Here is a 15,752-nt window from a genome sequence, read left to right on the forward strand (position 1 = left end):
GAAGAGCTGATAAGATTAACTTGATTACAAAACAAACTGGGGAGGGGGTTGTAAAGCAATTATCAATAGCTACCTCTGAGAAACCAGCTCTGTCCTTTACTAGTAGTGATTAGAAGGAAATTAAAGTGAACTGCTAGAAAAGTATGATGAGGCTAAGCAATGTTAGAATGGCTGCTCATTGGCTATACTGACTCCACATTATGTCCATTCACTGCACTTTTGTTTTAAATTCACAGTTCAGGCAATTCAAACCCCCTTCTAAAAGCAGCACAAATATAAATTTACACATAAACTAAACTTAACTGCTAGCTAATAAATAAAATCTGCACTTTATAAAGTGCAGGTGTTGCCTACACATCCTATAGTCTCAAAAATTGGAGATGAAAATGCTACAACATTTACAAACAGGTTGCTTTGAATCTGCTTCCCTAAAAATAGCCTTGTCATTCTGCATGACACCTGGTAGAGGCAGCCTTAATGCACATGCCACATTCTTTGCATGTTTTTAGGTACAGTTGATTCGACTTTATGATTGAGGCACAGAGGTGGACAGCCTCCAACTTATGAGAAGCTCTCCACACAGGAAAGGATGTTACCTCACCGTGACTCAACCACTGCCTTACTAGTTCCAGTTTTGCAAAATTAATATTGTAAATTTTAATCAACGGGCACTAGTTTTACTTCCTAGGGCTTGGGCCTCAGAGCCTCCAGCTGAGACCAGAGCAGTGTCCAGGGGAAGGAGGTGTTCCAGGAGGGTAGAAATACGCCCATGCCCTCCGGACGTGCCCCCCCAAAATAAAACTACCACCCTACTAGGCTCAACTGTGAAACGCTAGGTGTCACCTCCACCGCCTTCCGCGGCTGTTCCCGCCCCTCACTTCCGCTTCCGGAGAGGTGACTGCCGGCCCCTCCGGATCTGGGGGCGGGAGCTAAGGGGAAGCCGGAAATGGCCCTGGCACTTCCGGTACGGGAGACTTCTCGCTGCCGCTCTGACCCGGCTTGACAGGCGCGGTCCCTGCAAGTAGCTCTCTCCTCGTTCGCTTTCCTCCTGTCTCACCTTCAAACTCGCGTGCAACCGTCGTCGTCGTCCCTCAACCGCTGTCTCCGAAGTCGCCCCTTCCCCATGTTCCGGGGCCGGAGTCCTGAAAGCGAAGACCCGCCCGCCGGTATCCCATCATGTCCGAACTGACTAAAGAGCTGGTGGAGCTGGTGTGGGGCACCAAGAGCAGCCCCGGTCTCTCTGACACCATCTTCTGCCGCTGGACGCAAGGTACCCAGGCTGGGCTCTCGCTTTCTTTGCCGAGGGAGAGCCTGACTGTGATGCCTCTGGCTCCGGCCCCTCTGTCCCAGTTCGCGTGCTCAGCTCTGTCCCTGGACTTTCTAGACACGCCCTGCCTGTCTTGAGAGAGACGTGGAGTAGGAGGATGGTTACAGTGGTCCATTAAAGACCCCAAGCGCCTCTTCCACTCTCCAGGGGCTGCCCTGTTGCTGGGGAGGAGGGGAGGGGTGGCCCCTGGTTAGGCTGCAGTGCGTGACGCTGAAGGTATGCCCCGCGCCCGGTGTGAGTTTCTCAAGGAGTGCTTTGGCCGTCTTGATCTTTAGTCTCGACAAGAGCTTTATGTGGTTGGTGTTTGGTCTGTTTTGGGAAGGAGGGACGTCCACGGGCAAGTCAGGGTGGCCCATTCCAGGAAGCAGTTTTGTTTTTTGTATTGTAATTATGGGGTTAGGCGTGGTACTCATATAAACACAATGTTGTTGCTACAAAATGCCCTCTTGGCCCCGTGTCTCCTCGGTTTTGAGATGATTTAGTGTTTATTTCCGAAAAGGAATGTGGAGCACAGCACTTCCTGGGCCGGACTAATACCATCCAGACAGTTTTTTTATTTATATAAGAAGTCTTATGAATAATACAAATAATAATGAAATTAAGTAGCCATTTATTGAATTCCTGCATTGTGCCAGGATCTGTGCTGGGCGCTTTACGCTAGTAATTATTCTTAAGTTTTGTTAGAAAAACACAGCTGACGTTACTTGAGGTGATATAAGAAAGATGACGATGAGGTTAAGGGAGATTAAGAGCTCATAGCCTTTGGAGTCAGCAGGATCAATGATATATGTATGTAATACACTTACTCTTAAAACATTTATTTAGAGAACACATGTTCCCAAAGGATTTGGGGGAATTGAGCATAGTAAATACAATCCCTATTTCAAAATGTGTATTTTGTAACAAAAATTCAGGATTTAAGTAATCTCTCCCTCTGTTTTAAAAGCTGGTAAAACTAAAAGTATGATAAATGAGAGTAAATTGGGTTATTTAACCCACCACTACTGTTTTGTAGGTGAGAAAAAAACGAGCCATAAAGGTAAATGACTGGGCCAAAGTTACACAAATTGATAGAACTGAGAGTGAATTCCAAGTCTCCAGATTCCTAATCCAGCTCGGTTTTCATTATTTTCCTTTGCGTTTCTAAACCCTACATGTAATTGGCTTTCTTACACATTCAGTTACGTCAATTAACTAATTTTTAAATTCCCACTTTGACTTATCCTGATAAGCTGTAAAATACACACAGTTATCATGAACAGCTGTAAAATACACAGTTTTTTTAATCCTGTGAAGGATTAAGAAAAATTTTACTTCCATTGTAATCAGTTAACATTTATTAAACATTTTACAACTTAAAATAAGTTAATATTCGGCCTTGTTTATATTTCTACTATGATGCAAATTCCAGGAAGATGTAGAGAGGCAGTTCTAGTTAGGTTTAAGAGCAGTGTTTGGAATAGGCATACTTGGGTTCTAGGTTCATGTAATTTAAATTATTGAAGCCTCAATTTCCTTCTCTGTAAAATGCAGATAGTAGTGGTGTCAACCTTATTGGGTTGTTCTGAGGATTAAAGGCCTTGTAAATATATTTAGGCGCTTAGCACCTATCTGACATATAGTAAATACTAAGTAAATGGTAGCTTTATTATATTAATTTAAAAAGCATTAAATTGTGTACTAAGCCAAAGATCACTCTGTGGCTTTCCCTTTACAATACAAGAAATTATTGTTTATTTGATGGATAATCATTATTCTAAATAGAACTTTATAATGACTTATTAGAAAGCTGAGCCACATTTAATCATGGAAAAGCACATTAAGATTTGTTAAATCCATACCATTTTAAAACAACTTGGTTTTTTTGCTTTTCAGAGAGTACAGTTAGCTGTATTATGAATATGTAATTCTTTTAAGGTCTTAACATTGACCAAGATTTTAAGGCAACGAAACATGTATTTTTTTTAACCTGTGAATCAGGTTTACTGGTTTTGGTGTGTTAACTGCTAATTCATTTGCTTATTCTTAGAGACCATTGCTAAATATTACTGTGGCAGTCACTTGTGATTGTTGGAAGAGGCACAAGATACTGCTTTGCTGCATTTGTAATGTGACATCAACTCTGGTTTTACTTTGTAGTCTGTACTGCACTCTCATTAGTCTTTTGGAAGCAAGATATAGATGTAAGATGTTTGGAGTAAATATTTATAAAATTATATCTAGAGAGATAGTCCATTTATGAAATTACATTGATTGATCAGGTTAAATTATTTTGATATATTAAATTAATAAACTGCAGGAGTAGCAGATAATCGTTTATAAAAGATTTGGCATTGTCGATAATTCTCATCTGCAAATCTTTTTTCTTTAAAAAGAAAATGTAAGGTGGTTTTCTTTTCTCTTTTTTCTTTTTTTTTTTTTAGACCACTTTAAATGTAAAGGCAATAAGCCCTATACTTTAAAGTTTTGAAGTTGGCTTTTTTTTTACTTGAAAATTTATTCTCTACTCCTCCCTGCTTTCCTTCTGCTCGATTGCCTATAGTACTTATTAAAGAAAAGCTTATAGTTTTCACTTCCTTAGCTCATTAGCACCACTTATTCTCTCTCTAATCTTCTCACAAATTATACCAGTGTTCCAGGCCCTTGCAGTTCAGACTTGGTAGGGTAGAAGGGAAGACCCACAATAAATGTAATAGGGATGAACTCAGCATATACAGTACATGGACTGTGAGGGAATAGGGAGTTTTGGAGTGAAACAGCCTAGGCAGGCCTCATTTTAAGATGAGATTTGAGCAAACACTTGGGGTCCCTAAGCTAGCCATGCAGATGTCTCAAGAAGAGTGTTCGAGGCAGGAATGATTGTCATAGAAAACTTAATGCAGAATATGTCTGTCCTGTAGTTCAAGGAACAGGAAGGAGGTTAATGTGGCTGGAGAGGGAATGAGAGAAAGGGAGAGTAATACAAGATGTAAGAAATAATATGGTCCAACTGATAGAGGGCTTTATAGGCCACTGCAAGGACTTCGATTTTGCTTCTGAGTGAAATGGGGGTCCTTGCAAGTTTTGGAGCAAAGGAGAGACATGATCTAACAAGTTGTTAAGGAATTGGTCTGGTTGCTCTGCTTGAGGATATGACAGTAGTGGATTGAGTGAGATACCACGAATCAAATAAGAGGTAGTTGCAGTAATCCAGGGGAGAAAAGATGGTAGCTTCGACCAAGGTAGTAGTAGTGGAGATAGTCGGAAGTGGTCAGAGTGACCATATCCCGTGGAGTCAAAATACGAATCAGTTAGATCTAACAGAAGTAGTATTTTATAAATGAAAACATTTTGACTTATTGGGAATATATTGTCTTTTCAATTGTCTAGCTTAGCGTTTGATAAACTTCTGTAAAGCACCACTGGCCTTTATTGTCTCCATTGTCTCAACTAATCTATGCTATTGCAGCAAAATCAACTATAGAGTAGTATGGATGTGGCTGTATTCCAAACATTCTTTATAAAAGCAGATGAGGGCAGTAGTTTGCCAATGTCTGATCGAGATTATAAACTCTCAGAAGCCATTTTGTTTCCTTTTTTTCCTTCCTCCAAGCATTATGTTGTTTTCTTGTTTCACCTACAGATTGGTCAGGGAGAAATTCAGTTTTGCTGTTTGTAGCAGTTCAGTGTGTTTTGAGGGGGGAGGGGTTGAAGGATTGAAATTAGTTTTCATATAGTGCAATTTTTGTTGCATAATGTAAAAAAGTGAGATTTAACAAATACCTTGAACAATGAGTGATTAGTTAAAATAGAAGTATAAAATGTTTTGAGTTCATACATTTGAATTAAAGTTCAAAAGATTTGGGTATTTATTGTAATATAATTTAATATTTTCTCGAAGTAATGCAATGATGTGTTAGTATTATTAATTTTTCTTCTAAAATGAGCCTAACATCATGGATCACATCATTTCAGAGATTTTGTTGTTGTTGTTGTTGGAAGCCTTTCCTTTCTCTTAAATATAGATTTTTTTCTCCAATATTCCTGAATTATAATTTGCCTAATGACCAATTTTTAAAAAATTCATAATTTGTAAGCATATACAACTAAGTTAAATTTTTGGTGCTCTTAATACATCATGCGTACAGAGGGTGCCAAAAAAAGTGTACACATTTTTTAAAAAGGAAAAAACTGTATCAAAATTGTAATACTCACTGTTAACAAAAAATGAATACAAGTCATGTTTGACATCTGCAGTTACAAGAATTGCTCAGTCGTTACCATCAACGGCCAGACACTTCTGATTACCATGAACCATAAATAATAAACAGATAATATTGCCTAAAATGTGTATACATTTTTTTGGCACCCCAGGTATTTCTATCTGAAGAATTCAAAATATTTATTGTAGTACCTTACATTTTTGTAGCATGCTTTGCAGTTTCTGAAAATCTTAGTCTTTGTAACAACCCTGAAAGATAGCAAAAGGCAAGTGTAGTTATCTTCATTTTTTTTTTTTAATGAGGGAACTAAGTTCCAGATCAGATATTTGAGTCAACCAAGATCACCTAACTTGTAATAGTCAAATCAAGTCTTTCCAAGACCTTGTGTTTACATGGAAGGCTAGAATAGTAGAGACTGTAGTTGTCAAACTGGTTGGAATAATTTGTATACGATAACAAATAATATGAAAATAAGAGACTGGGAAATTGCAAAGAGGTTTTTAGTTCAGATTAAAAATTGGTATAAGCTATAAAATGTGTAAAGGAGTAAGACTTCTGTAGTCTGTTGTACTGTGGAATAGGATACAAAATTGTATATTTTGGATCAGATACATTAGGTGGATAATTTCTGACCTAATAAAAATCAGCCATTTTGCGATGTTAATTCCTTTTAAAACTAGGAAGTAATTTAAGTATGAGAACACGTGACACGAAAAATAATGCTATGCCCTGAGAAATTAAAACTATGTACAACTTTATTATACAAGGAGAAACCTACTTAACATAGTCCTGTTTTAGGCTAGAATTTCATATGCGTAATTTTGTCTCTGTACTTGGGTACACTAGGGGCCTTTTCCTTATTCCTGGTGGGAGGAGAGGGTGGGCAGACAGTGATGACCTCTTGGTTTCATTTCATGCTTCTAGGTTGTAGCTTAACTTTGGTTGTCTTAATGTGATAACCAGCACCCTTAGTTGTCACTTGCCCTATTAAATTTGTTCCATTCATCATACCTATTTCCAGTTATCCATTTATCTTATCCTTGATGTATCGGGCTACTTACTGTGTATTGCTGGAGAAAATTGTGTCCCGCACCAATACAAACATAGTAATTAAACTTTAGCTGAGTCCTCAGGGCTTCTGTCAATTTTTACCACCTCATGTTTTTTGGAATTAACATTTTCTTGAATTCTTTATCCTTCTCAATCCCCTCACTCTCAATAAGTTAACAACACTTCCTTTTTGCCTATATGTTTAACTTAGAAGCCCTCTAAGATATACTTCTTCTCCTAGGCCAATGGCTCTTAAGTTTTTTGAACTCAGTACCCTGTTACACTCTTAAAAAGTATTAAGGACTTCAACATGAAAAATAAAAAATATAATGAGACCTGTGACATTGTTTTACATTTTTGCAGCTTTCTTTAATGTCTAGCTCATTAGAAGATAGCTGGATTCTCACATTTACCTCTCCATTGGGTCTGTTGCAATATGTTGTTTTGGTTTAAGTGAATGCAGACAATGCAATCTCACGTATGTCATCAGAAAAGGTATTATAATAGCCTTTTCAAATAATTGTAGATATTCTTTAATACCACACCAAAACTTGGCAAGTGGTAGCATTTAGAGAGTAATTGCAATGTGGAATCTGAAAGCCATCATTGAATGTTCCCTACTCTGCTAAATTGTAATCTGTTGGTCTGTCTTGTAGTTTCAATGAATCTCTTACCCTGTGCATTAATTGTAACAGCATGCATCTGTCACTGGAAATTATCAGCCCACTAGTTTATAACAACCTTTCAAGTGTTAATGCATTTCATTATACAATACCAAAAGTCCATTTGTTACTATTACCATTGATCTTATCAGAACAACCTTTAAGCATTGTAAAGTTGTCAAACTCACAGTAGTGGACATAAGTTTTCCAAGTTATTGCTTGAATGCTCAAAATTATTTCACTGGCAAAAATACTGTCAGTTATTTGAGGTGTCAAGCTCACTTACTTTATTTCTGAGAAAATGTCTGCCAGACACCCAAATTGTAAGTTATTGGTAGTTTTTCAGAGTGAAAACAGCACTCCATAAAAAAAAAAAAAAAAAAAAAAAAAAAAGCAGCTAGTTCAGCTTGCAATGCAAGAAATTACGTTTCCTTGAAATAACTATAACCATCATACTTTAGTATGTAGCATTTCTGCTAAGAGTTCCAAAAGGAGGGGCAAAGTTTGTGGACCACCTTTGAGAACTTTTCTAAGCTCTTTTTCAGGACTTGGAGACCCTAAACTTTCTCTTTTTTATATACTCACTCCTCCCCCCCCTTTTAAAAATAACTCACACCCCTCTATAAAAATAGTAATTATTTATCCAGCTATCCTTCAGGCTATTTTTCTTTTTCCCTTCTGCCAAACTTGTTTAGCAAATATAGTCATCTGTCAGTATCCAAGGGGGATTGGTGTCAGGACCCCACAGATACCAAAATCCATAGATGCTCAAGTCCCTGATTTAAAATGATGTAGTATTTGCATATAACCTATATACATCCTTTATCTCTAGATTCATCTCTAGATTCCTTATATTACCTAATACAATGTGAATTCTGTATAAATTATACAGTATATGTTATACTGTATTGTTTGGGGAATAATAACAATTAAAAAAAACAGTCTATACATGTTCAGTTCAGACCCAAGCATCCTATTCTTCCCCCCTAAATATTTTGCAGTTGGCTCAATCCGTGGATGCAGAACACGCAGATATGGAGTGCTGACTATAATTCACTTCTACTATTTTTCTTTCTAATCTAAATTACACTTCAACCCTTTAAAATTTGGCTGCTCTCCTCAGCACTTTAGATTTATTTTTTTAGTATTCTCAGTGACATGCTTAATTCAGTATTTTGATTTGTCTTTACTCAGCAGCATTTGTAATAGTTGATTCCTCCTTGCTCTGAGTTTTCCCTTGTAAGACCTCAGTTAATATATTTTTCTCTTTTCTAATCTTTGTCGGTCTCCTTTACTCACTTTTTAATGCTCCAAACTATTATTTTGTTGTGCATACTCTCATTCAATTTAAATAACATTTAAAAAAAGATACAGATTGCTATCTCGAATCCTAACTCCTTCCTAGAGCTCCAGACCCATATCTGTCTTTTCTTCTAAATGTTACTAAATGGTTATCTCACATTTTCGAAACTGAACTTGGCATTCCTAGAAACAAATACACGCATTATCTTCCTTGCCAAAACCTCAACAAGCATTGATTGAGCAACAGCTATGCAACATACTGTGGGAAAACAGTGGACAATAAAACAGGCAAAATACCTGTGAGGCAAGGCAGACAGTAAACAAGTAAACAAACAATAGTTACAGATTATGATAAGTACTGGTTGTGCTGGACGATGAGAGATTACTTAGATAGGTTTGTCAGGAAATGTCTCTCTGAAGAGCTAGCACCCAACCTGAGTCTTGAAGAATAAAGCTATTTGAAGAGAGTAGGGAAAAGTGCATTTTATGTAGAGAGAACAGCAAACATCCAGACCCCAGGTAAAGTCCTTGGGATGTTCTGAGGACCTAAAGTCACTGTAGATCCTCCTGCATACTTATGATGATAAGTAAGATCATGATGTTAAGTGAGAGTGAACTGGAGTCAGCTGGAATGATAGGTCATACAAGTGTGTCTTTTGGGCGTTTGGGTTCAATTCTAATACCAGTGAGAAACCGTTGAAATGCTTTGAGAAAGGCTTGACAGAATCTGATTTACATTTCTAAAATATTCTTCTGACAACTCTATGGTGAATTGAGGACATTGAGGAGGAGGGAGGGAGGAAGGAATGGGGAGATCTGGTCGAAAACTCTTAACACTATTCCAGGTGAGAGATGATGGTGGTTTGAATTATAAAATAAGGTGGACTAGAAATGGGATACAAATGAACATGTTCAAGATGCTTTGGAGTCTTGAACCAAGAAGACCTTAACTTAGAATGGGTGAAACCTAAAAGATAAGTTAGAGTTTTTCAGAGAAAGTGTTAGCAGGTGTTTCAAGCAGAAGAAGCATCATGTACAAAGGGTAAGAAACCAGAGAGAATGGAATCTTTAAGGACTCAAAGAAGCTTAGCATACCTGGTTAAAGAGGGAGAATGGCAAAGGATAAAGCAGGAAATAAAGGCAGAAGCCAGATTATACAGGAGTGTGTTAAGGAATTTAGACTGTGTCTGAAATTCTAATCCGGGCTATATTTGGGAATTCCCTAGTTATAGCCAGTAATGGGAATTATGGAGTAGATGAGATCACCAAGGAAGAATGTATGGAGTGAAAATGTATAGCGCATATGTCCTAAAGCCAAGACCCAGGGAACATCAGCATTTAAAAGGATTTGATCAAGAATGAGAAGAACTAGAAAAGGAAAACTTGGAACCAAAAGCGAAGGAGCAAAGGTTTTTCAGAAGTTTGTGGTCAGCATTTCAGATTATTTTGGGGGAGGGTAAATAAGATAAGACTTGGGAAATAGCCTGTGCTGGGCAGTGATGAACTTGGGTGAGAATGAGTTTGGTGCAGTCATAGGTTGAAAATCAGATTATTGTGGGTTGAGTAAATTGTGAGGGAAGAAAATCAAGACAAGACATATAGATGACTGGGTGGACTTTGAGAGGGCAGGAGTGATGGAGTGCAGGTTGGAGTTTTTGGTGAAATCTTCAGGGTTTTTTTTTTTTGCTTGTTTTTAAATGTGTGAGATACATGTTTAAATGTTTGTGAGAGATTGAAGGTAAGGAGAGAGGAGGTAGATGGAATGGGATCATCTGTCTACAGTCCTGTTATCTCAGTTGGTATCACCTCATGTCTCAAACTGGAAACTTAAAAGACAGCTCTCATTTCTTCTGTACCAAGCTTTTGCCCCACTTACACATATTAATCAAATCTTAATTTGACCTCAGAAATACCATTTCATGTAGTTTCTCTTCTACACTAATGTTGTTTTTATTAGGTCAGCAGCATCCCTGTGGGACTGCTGAAACAATCTCTTTCCCATTCCGGCCCTTTGAAAAAGGAGGGAAAAATCCTGATGTGATCATGTCATTGTTTTACTGAAAGATCTTTGCTGGTTGAGTCATGGTTCAGCCCTCTGCAATATTAACCTGTTGTCATCTTTCCTGCCTCTGGTTTGCCAACCCCTCCATCTTACCCCTGTAATACCCTTTAGCTACATTAACCTTCTTTTGGTCCATAAACTTTCCCTCCTTTTACAAAATCTTTTTCCTTTAAAAAAATATTTTCTGTACCTGAATTTCATTCGCCAACCTTTGCTTCTAATTTATTCCTTTATTTTAGTAATTATCTGTTTGTATGTTTGTCTTCACCTGGACTATTGGCCCCTCCGGACCAGAAACTGTTCATTTATGCATATATCCTACATGATTGATAGAACACCTGATATTCTTACTTGAACTGATTTGGCTGAATGACTGAATTGTAACAATTAATGGAATTGTATCAGTTCCCAGCACGTTGGAATTGGAAGTGATTTTTTTGAATGATAAGAACATGGAGGCCCGGGAGGTAAAATGACTTTCCCTGGGTTGTGCAACTGGTAACTGGCTTCTCCCGACTTCTGGCCCAGGGTCCTCTGAAGAACTTCCACCAGCTGCTGTCAGTCAGTGCAGGTTGGGTAATATCTAAGGAGCCAGCTGAGGTGACTCAGGCCTTTAACACAACTCTGAGAGGCTGAGTCAGGAGGACCACTTGAGCCCAGGAGTTCCAGGCTACAAAGGGCTATGATCGCACCACTGCCCTCCAGTGTAGGTGACAAAGTGAGACCCTGGCTGCAAATAAATTAATAAATAAAATTCACTAATTAAACTAATGCCAATATGGGTACATTTGCTGTCTGTGATGCCATTAATTTTTAGTTTATAGAATGTGACTTAAACATTGAAATGATAAAACGATACTATATGGAAAGAGTTCCAAGAATTGATTGAATTCAGTAGACTATCCAGTCTTCCTTAGAGCAGATAAGATTAGTTAAATGTCAGATTTAGTGTCCCTGCACTAAAACTCACACCTTATCCACCTGAAGGGGTCCCTGATGCAAATTTGTACGTGCGAGTGTGTACACTTCTGTTCACTTGGGAGGGGGAACAAAGATTCCATAGCTTTTTTTCAAAAGATTCCTTGATCCCCCAAAAGTTAACCACTGCACCCGATGGCCTATATTTTGCTGTTATGATAAGTAATAATTTTCAAAGCAGAATACATGAAAAGTTTTTTTAGCTGCTACTTGAATTATATTTTTAATCTTTGCTACTTGCTTTCATTTTTAGGGTTTGTGTTTAGTGAATCAGAGGGATCTGCATTAGAACAGTTTGAAGGTGGCCCCTGTGCTGTTATTGCACCTGTTCAGGTAACATAGACTCCTTTACCAACTCCTTAGAGGAACGTATTTAAACGTTTCATACCTTTTGCTTTCTAGTCTGTACTCTGTATAATTGTGAGGCATGATCAATTAACTCTTAACTTTTGCTCATATAAATTGCTTTAAATATCCAAAATAGAAATGAATTCAGAACTTTGGCGAGTTGCACAACAGTAGCCTTTTGATTATCTTATTTTTAAGGAAAAATAGTAAGTGTTTCCTGACTTTCAGAAAATTAAGAATTACTGATCTTAACGTCTTCTCTATTAAAGGATCCAATTAAATAATAACATTTTCTACTCTAGATAGATAGAATCATGATAATGGTACCTTTAATATTTGTTGTGTCAGCCAGGCTCGGTGGCTCAGCCTGTAATCCCGCGCCTTTGGGAGGTGAGGTGAGTGAATTGCCTGAGCCTGCAGGTTCGAGACCCGCCTAGGCGGCGAGACCTCATCTCTACAATAAATCAAAAAATCAGCCAGGCGTGGTAGCGCATGCTTGTAATTCCGGCTACTTGGAAGGCTGAGGCGGAAGGATCGCCGGAGCCCAGCAGGTCGAGGCTGCAGTGGCTGGGAGCGGCCACTGCACTCCAGTCTGGGCAACAGAGTGAGACTCCAAAAAAATAAAAAAATTTGTTGTGTCTATAAAAATGATTTTCCTAAAAAGTTGATGATAAGTTAATATTTTTATGGCCTAAAACTTTTTAAATTTTAAAAGTAAGTTGGTAGTGTATACTATTTTAGGTGATGTCTTTGGCCTTTCTAGATAAAATTAGTAGCAATGGATTTCAAACAATTTAAAATATCAGAAAAGGTTTTTTATTTGTACAAAAGATAGAATTTATCTGAATGTCTTTATTTGATTTGCAATCTTGAGGTATTACATTATTTGAATTTAAAAGACTGATTTGCTATAACTGTTACATTGTTAAAACCGATAATTGAATTTTCAGTTTATTGTAATGCTAACAATATCTGTGAATGGCAGTGTAACTTTAGAACTGTTATAAAAGAAGCTGCAATTTATTGTTTATGTTGTAATCATCATGTTTTGAAAATACATATTTAATATGATATCTGTTATTTATTAGGCATAAAGAATGCATTTGAATATTAGCTACAAAGTAAACTTGCTCCAAACTTATACTTCATATATGTACATTATTAAATTAAAAATACATTTCTCTAAAGGAAAAAAATCTCCTTTTATAGTTGATTCCAAAATATTTTCCATATATGGCATTATTTTATTTTTTGAAAGAGTAAAGTTGGCTGGGCTCGGTGGCTCAGCCTGTAATCCCGCGCCTTGGGAGGCTGAGGTGAGTGGATTGCCTGAGCCTGTGGGTTCGAGACCCACCTGGGCTACTTGACGAGACCTCATCTCTGCAATAAATCAAAAATTAGCCGGGTGTGGTAGCATGCGCCTGTAGTTCCAGCTACTTGGAAGGCTGAGGCGAAAGGATTGCCAGAGCCCAGCAGGTCGAGGCTGCAGTGGCTGGGAGCGGCCACTGCACTCCAGTCTGGGCGACAGAATGAGACTCCAACTCAAAAAAAAAAAAAAAAAGAAGAGTAAAGTTGATTTTTTTTGCATTAGTAGAACTTCTGTTAATTGAGAAAATTTGGATGTATGAGCCTCGCTTCAGAGTTAATATAATATAAAGAATGAAATTTAACTTTAAATTAGTACAGCTGTTGTACTGAGTAATGGGGCAAATTTAGGTTACTAGTAAGATTCTTATCCTAATTTGAATATTCTTTATTCCATCCCTGTGTAAATTGATTATATAAACATTTTCCTTTTGGTCAGTAATAGCAGAATTTTTATTGAAAATCATGAATGTAGTTACACGTAAGGTATACTATAGGAGTTTTATATATGCTGTATATAGAATGCAGTATATTCCAAAAATGGTAGTTACTTTTACTGGTGGGATAAGAAGAAATAATTGTAATGTTCAAAATTTTGGACCTAAGTTTATATAATTTTGAGGTGGTAATTTAGTTTAAGAATCACATAAATCTTTTTAAGCAATAATTTTGTTTATAATAATATTTCATATTAAAGTCAAAACTAAGTCATTGAGATAAATGGGCAAGTTCAGATTTTAAAAACTTGTTAAACTCTAAAAATTAGATGATGATGCTGAGCTAGAAGCATAGGCATAATGATGGAACCAAATAGATAGTAAAGTCGTAGACCTTATTGCATATAAAAATGTGTCAATAATTCATCACATAGCATGATAATGAAGGAACTAAGATCAGTGGTAAAATAAAGTGACATTTCATAAATGCCATCTATGTGACTGGTTAGCACTTTGAGGGGAAAATAAGTTTAGATCATTTCATACCATGTGTCAAATGTATTCTTTAAATAACATTTAGCCACAGAAAATTAAAAATTAATGTGTTATCAACAATCTAAGAGAAAGGATGACTTCCAAACTTGGAAATATTTGCAGTGAATCTTAACAGTAAAGGACATTGTCTTTCTTATACAAAGAACTTCTACAAGTTGGTTAGGAAAACACCAAGGGGTGAAATGAGCATACAGTTGTGGAATGACGTATACAGCAGAAGAACCAAGAGGCTCAAACTCACTAGGAATCCAGGAAAGTAAAAGTAAAATTGTAACTAGATTCCGTTTCTTATCTTTTTCTCATCTGTAAATATAAAATTATAATTATCAGCGCATGTGAGGGTTGGATGATGCTGGCACACTCATATAAGGCTATTTAGTTCAAATTTGTACTTTGATTTTGGGAAGAAATTTTACATTATAATTGGAACCATATTAATGTAGACTCTTTGATGTAAGAGTTGTACTTCTGTGAATCTTTCCTAAAGAAATAATATTTACTATGGAAAAAGTTGTATTTAAGAAGAAGCTCACATTTAAAACAGCAAAAAAAAGTAACCAGTTCAATGTACAATAATGTAAATGTGAAATGATAGTTAAGTAAGTTTTGATAAATAGCTTGGTATACAAGTAGCGATTAAGAGTTAGTAGTTATGGCCAGGTGCGGTGACTCATTCCTGTAATCCCAGCACTTTGGGAGACTGAGGTGGCAGAATTACTTGAAACCAGAAGTTCAGGACCAGTCTGGACAACATAGTGAGACCCTGTCTCTATAAAAATAAAAAATTAGCTGGATGGCAATGCACAGTTGTAGTTGCAGCTACAAGGGAAGCTAAGGCAGGAGGATCCCTTAAACCCAGGAAGTAGAGGCTGCAGTGAGCCAAGATCACACCACTGCATGGCAGCCAGAGCAACAGAGCAAGCCTCTGTCTCTTAAAAAAAAAGAAAGAAAAGAAAAAAGTTATAATTATGAATTCCGTGGGAAAATGGAAAATATAAGCATATACCCATTATGATTTTCACTTGTAATTAAAAATAGGTGTGAAAAAAAAGATTGGCAGGAAGTATATCAAAATGCTAACAGCAAGGCCAGGCATGGTGACTCAAGCCTGTAATCCCAGCACTTTGGGAGGCCAAGACTAGAGGATTGCCTAAGCCCGGGGGTTTGAGACCAGTCTGGGCAACATGGTGAGACCTTGTCTCTACAATAAATCAAAAATATTAGCCAGTCGTGTTAGCGTACATCTGTAGTTCCGGCTACTTGGAAGGCTGAGGCGGAAGGATCGCCAGAACCCAGCAGGGCAACACTGGGGTGGCGGTGAGTGTGCCCCTGCACTCCAACCTGGGCAACAAAGCAAGACTCCAACTCAAAAAAAAGAAAAGAAAAAATGCTAACAGCAGTTGTATTAGTGGTAAAATTATGGATGTCCCCACCTCACTTCTCAAATTTTGTAATGTAGATACA

At 37.4% G+C, this 15,752-nt stretch overlaps 1 protein-coding gene across 6 annotated transcripts in view; it reads left to right on the forward strand.

Annotated features, from left to right (window-relative positions):
* The first annotated feature begins 931 nt into the window (after window positions 1-931).
* MINDY3 (MINDY lysine 48 deubiquitinase 3) overlaps window positions 932-15,752 on the forward strand; it is an 86,341-nt gene continuing 71,520 nt past the window's right edge. For 3 of the 6 annotated variants that reach the window (XM_008062205.1, XM_008062206.1, XM_021714552.1), the window contains exons 1-2: window positions 932-1,270; window positions 11,837-11,916. In XM_008062205.1, the coding sequence (XP_008060396.1) occupies window positions 1,177-1,270; window positions 11,837-11,916 (174 nt within the window). In that variant the 5' untranslated portion in view covers window positions 932-1,176. The remainder of the gene's footprint in view (window positions 1,271-11,836; window positions 11,917-15,752) is intronic. The other 3 variants (XM_021714553.1, XM_021714554.1, XM_021714556.1) reach the window with 3 other exon arrangements.

The sequence above is a fragment of the Carlito syrichta genome, unplaced genomic scaffold (genome assembly GCF_000164805.1).
Source record: "Carlito syrichta isolate Samal-C Ts95f unplaced genomic scaffold, Tarsius_syrichta-2.0.1 Scaffold305668, whole genome shotgun sequence".
In the NCBI taxonomy this organism is placed as follows: Eukaryota; Metazoa; Chordata; class Mammalia; order Primates; family Tarsiidae; genus Carlito; species Carlito syrichta.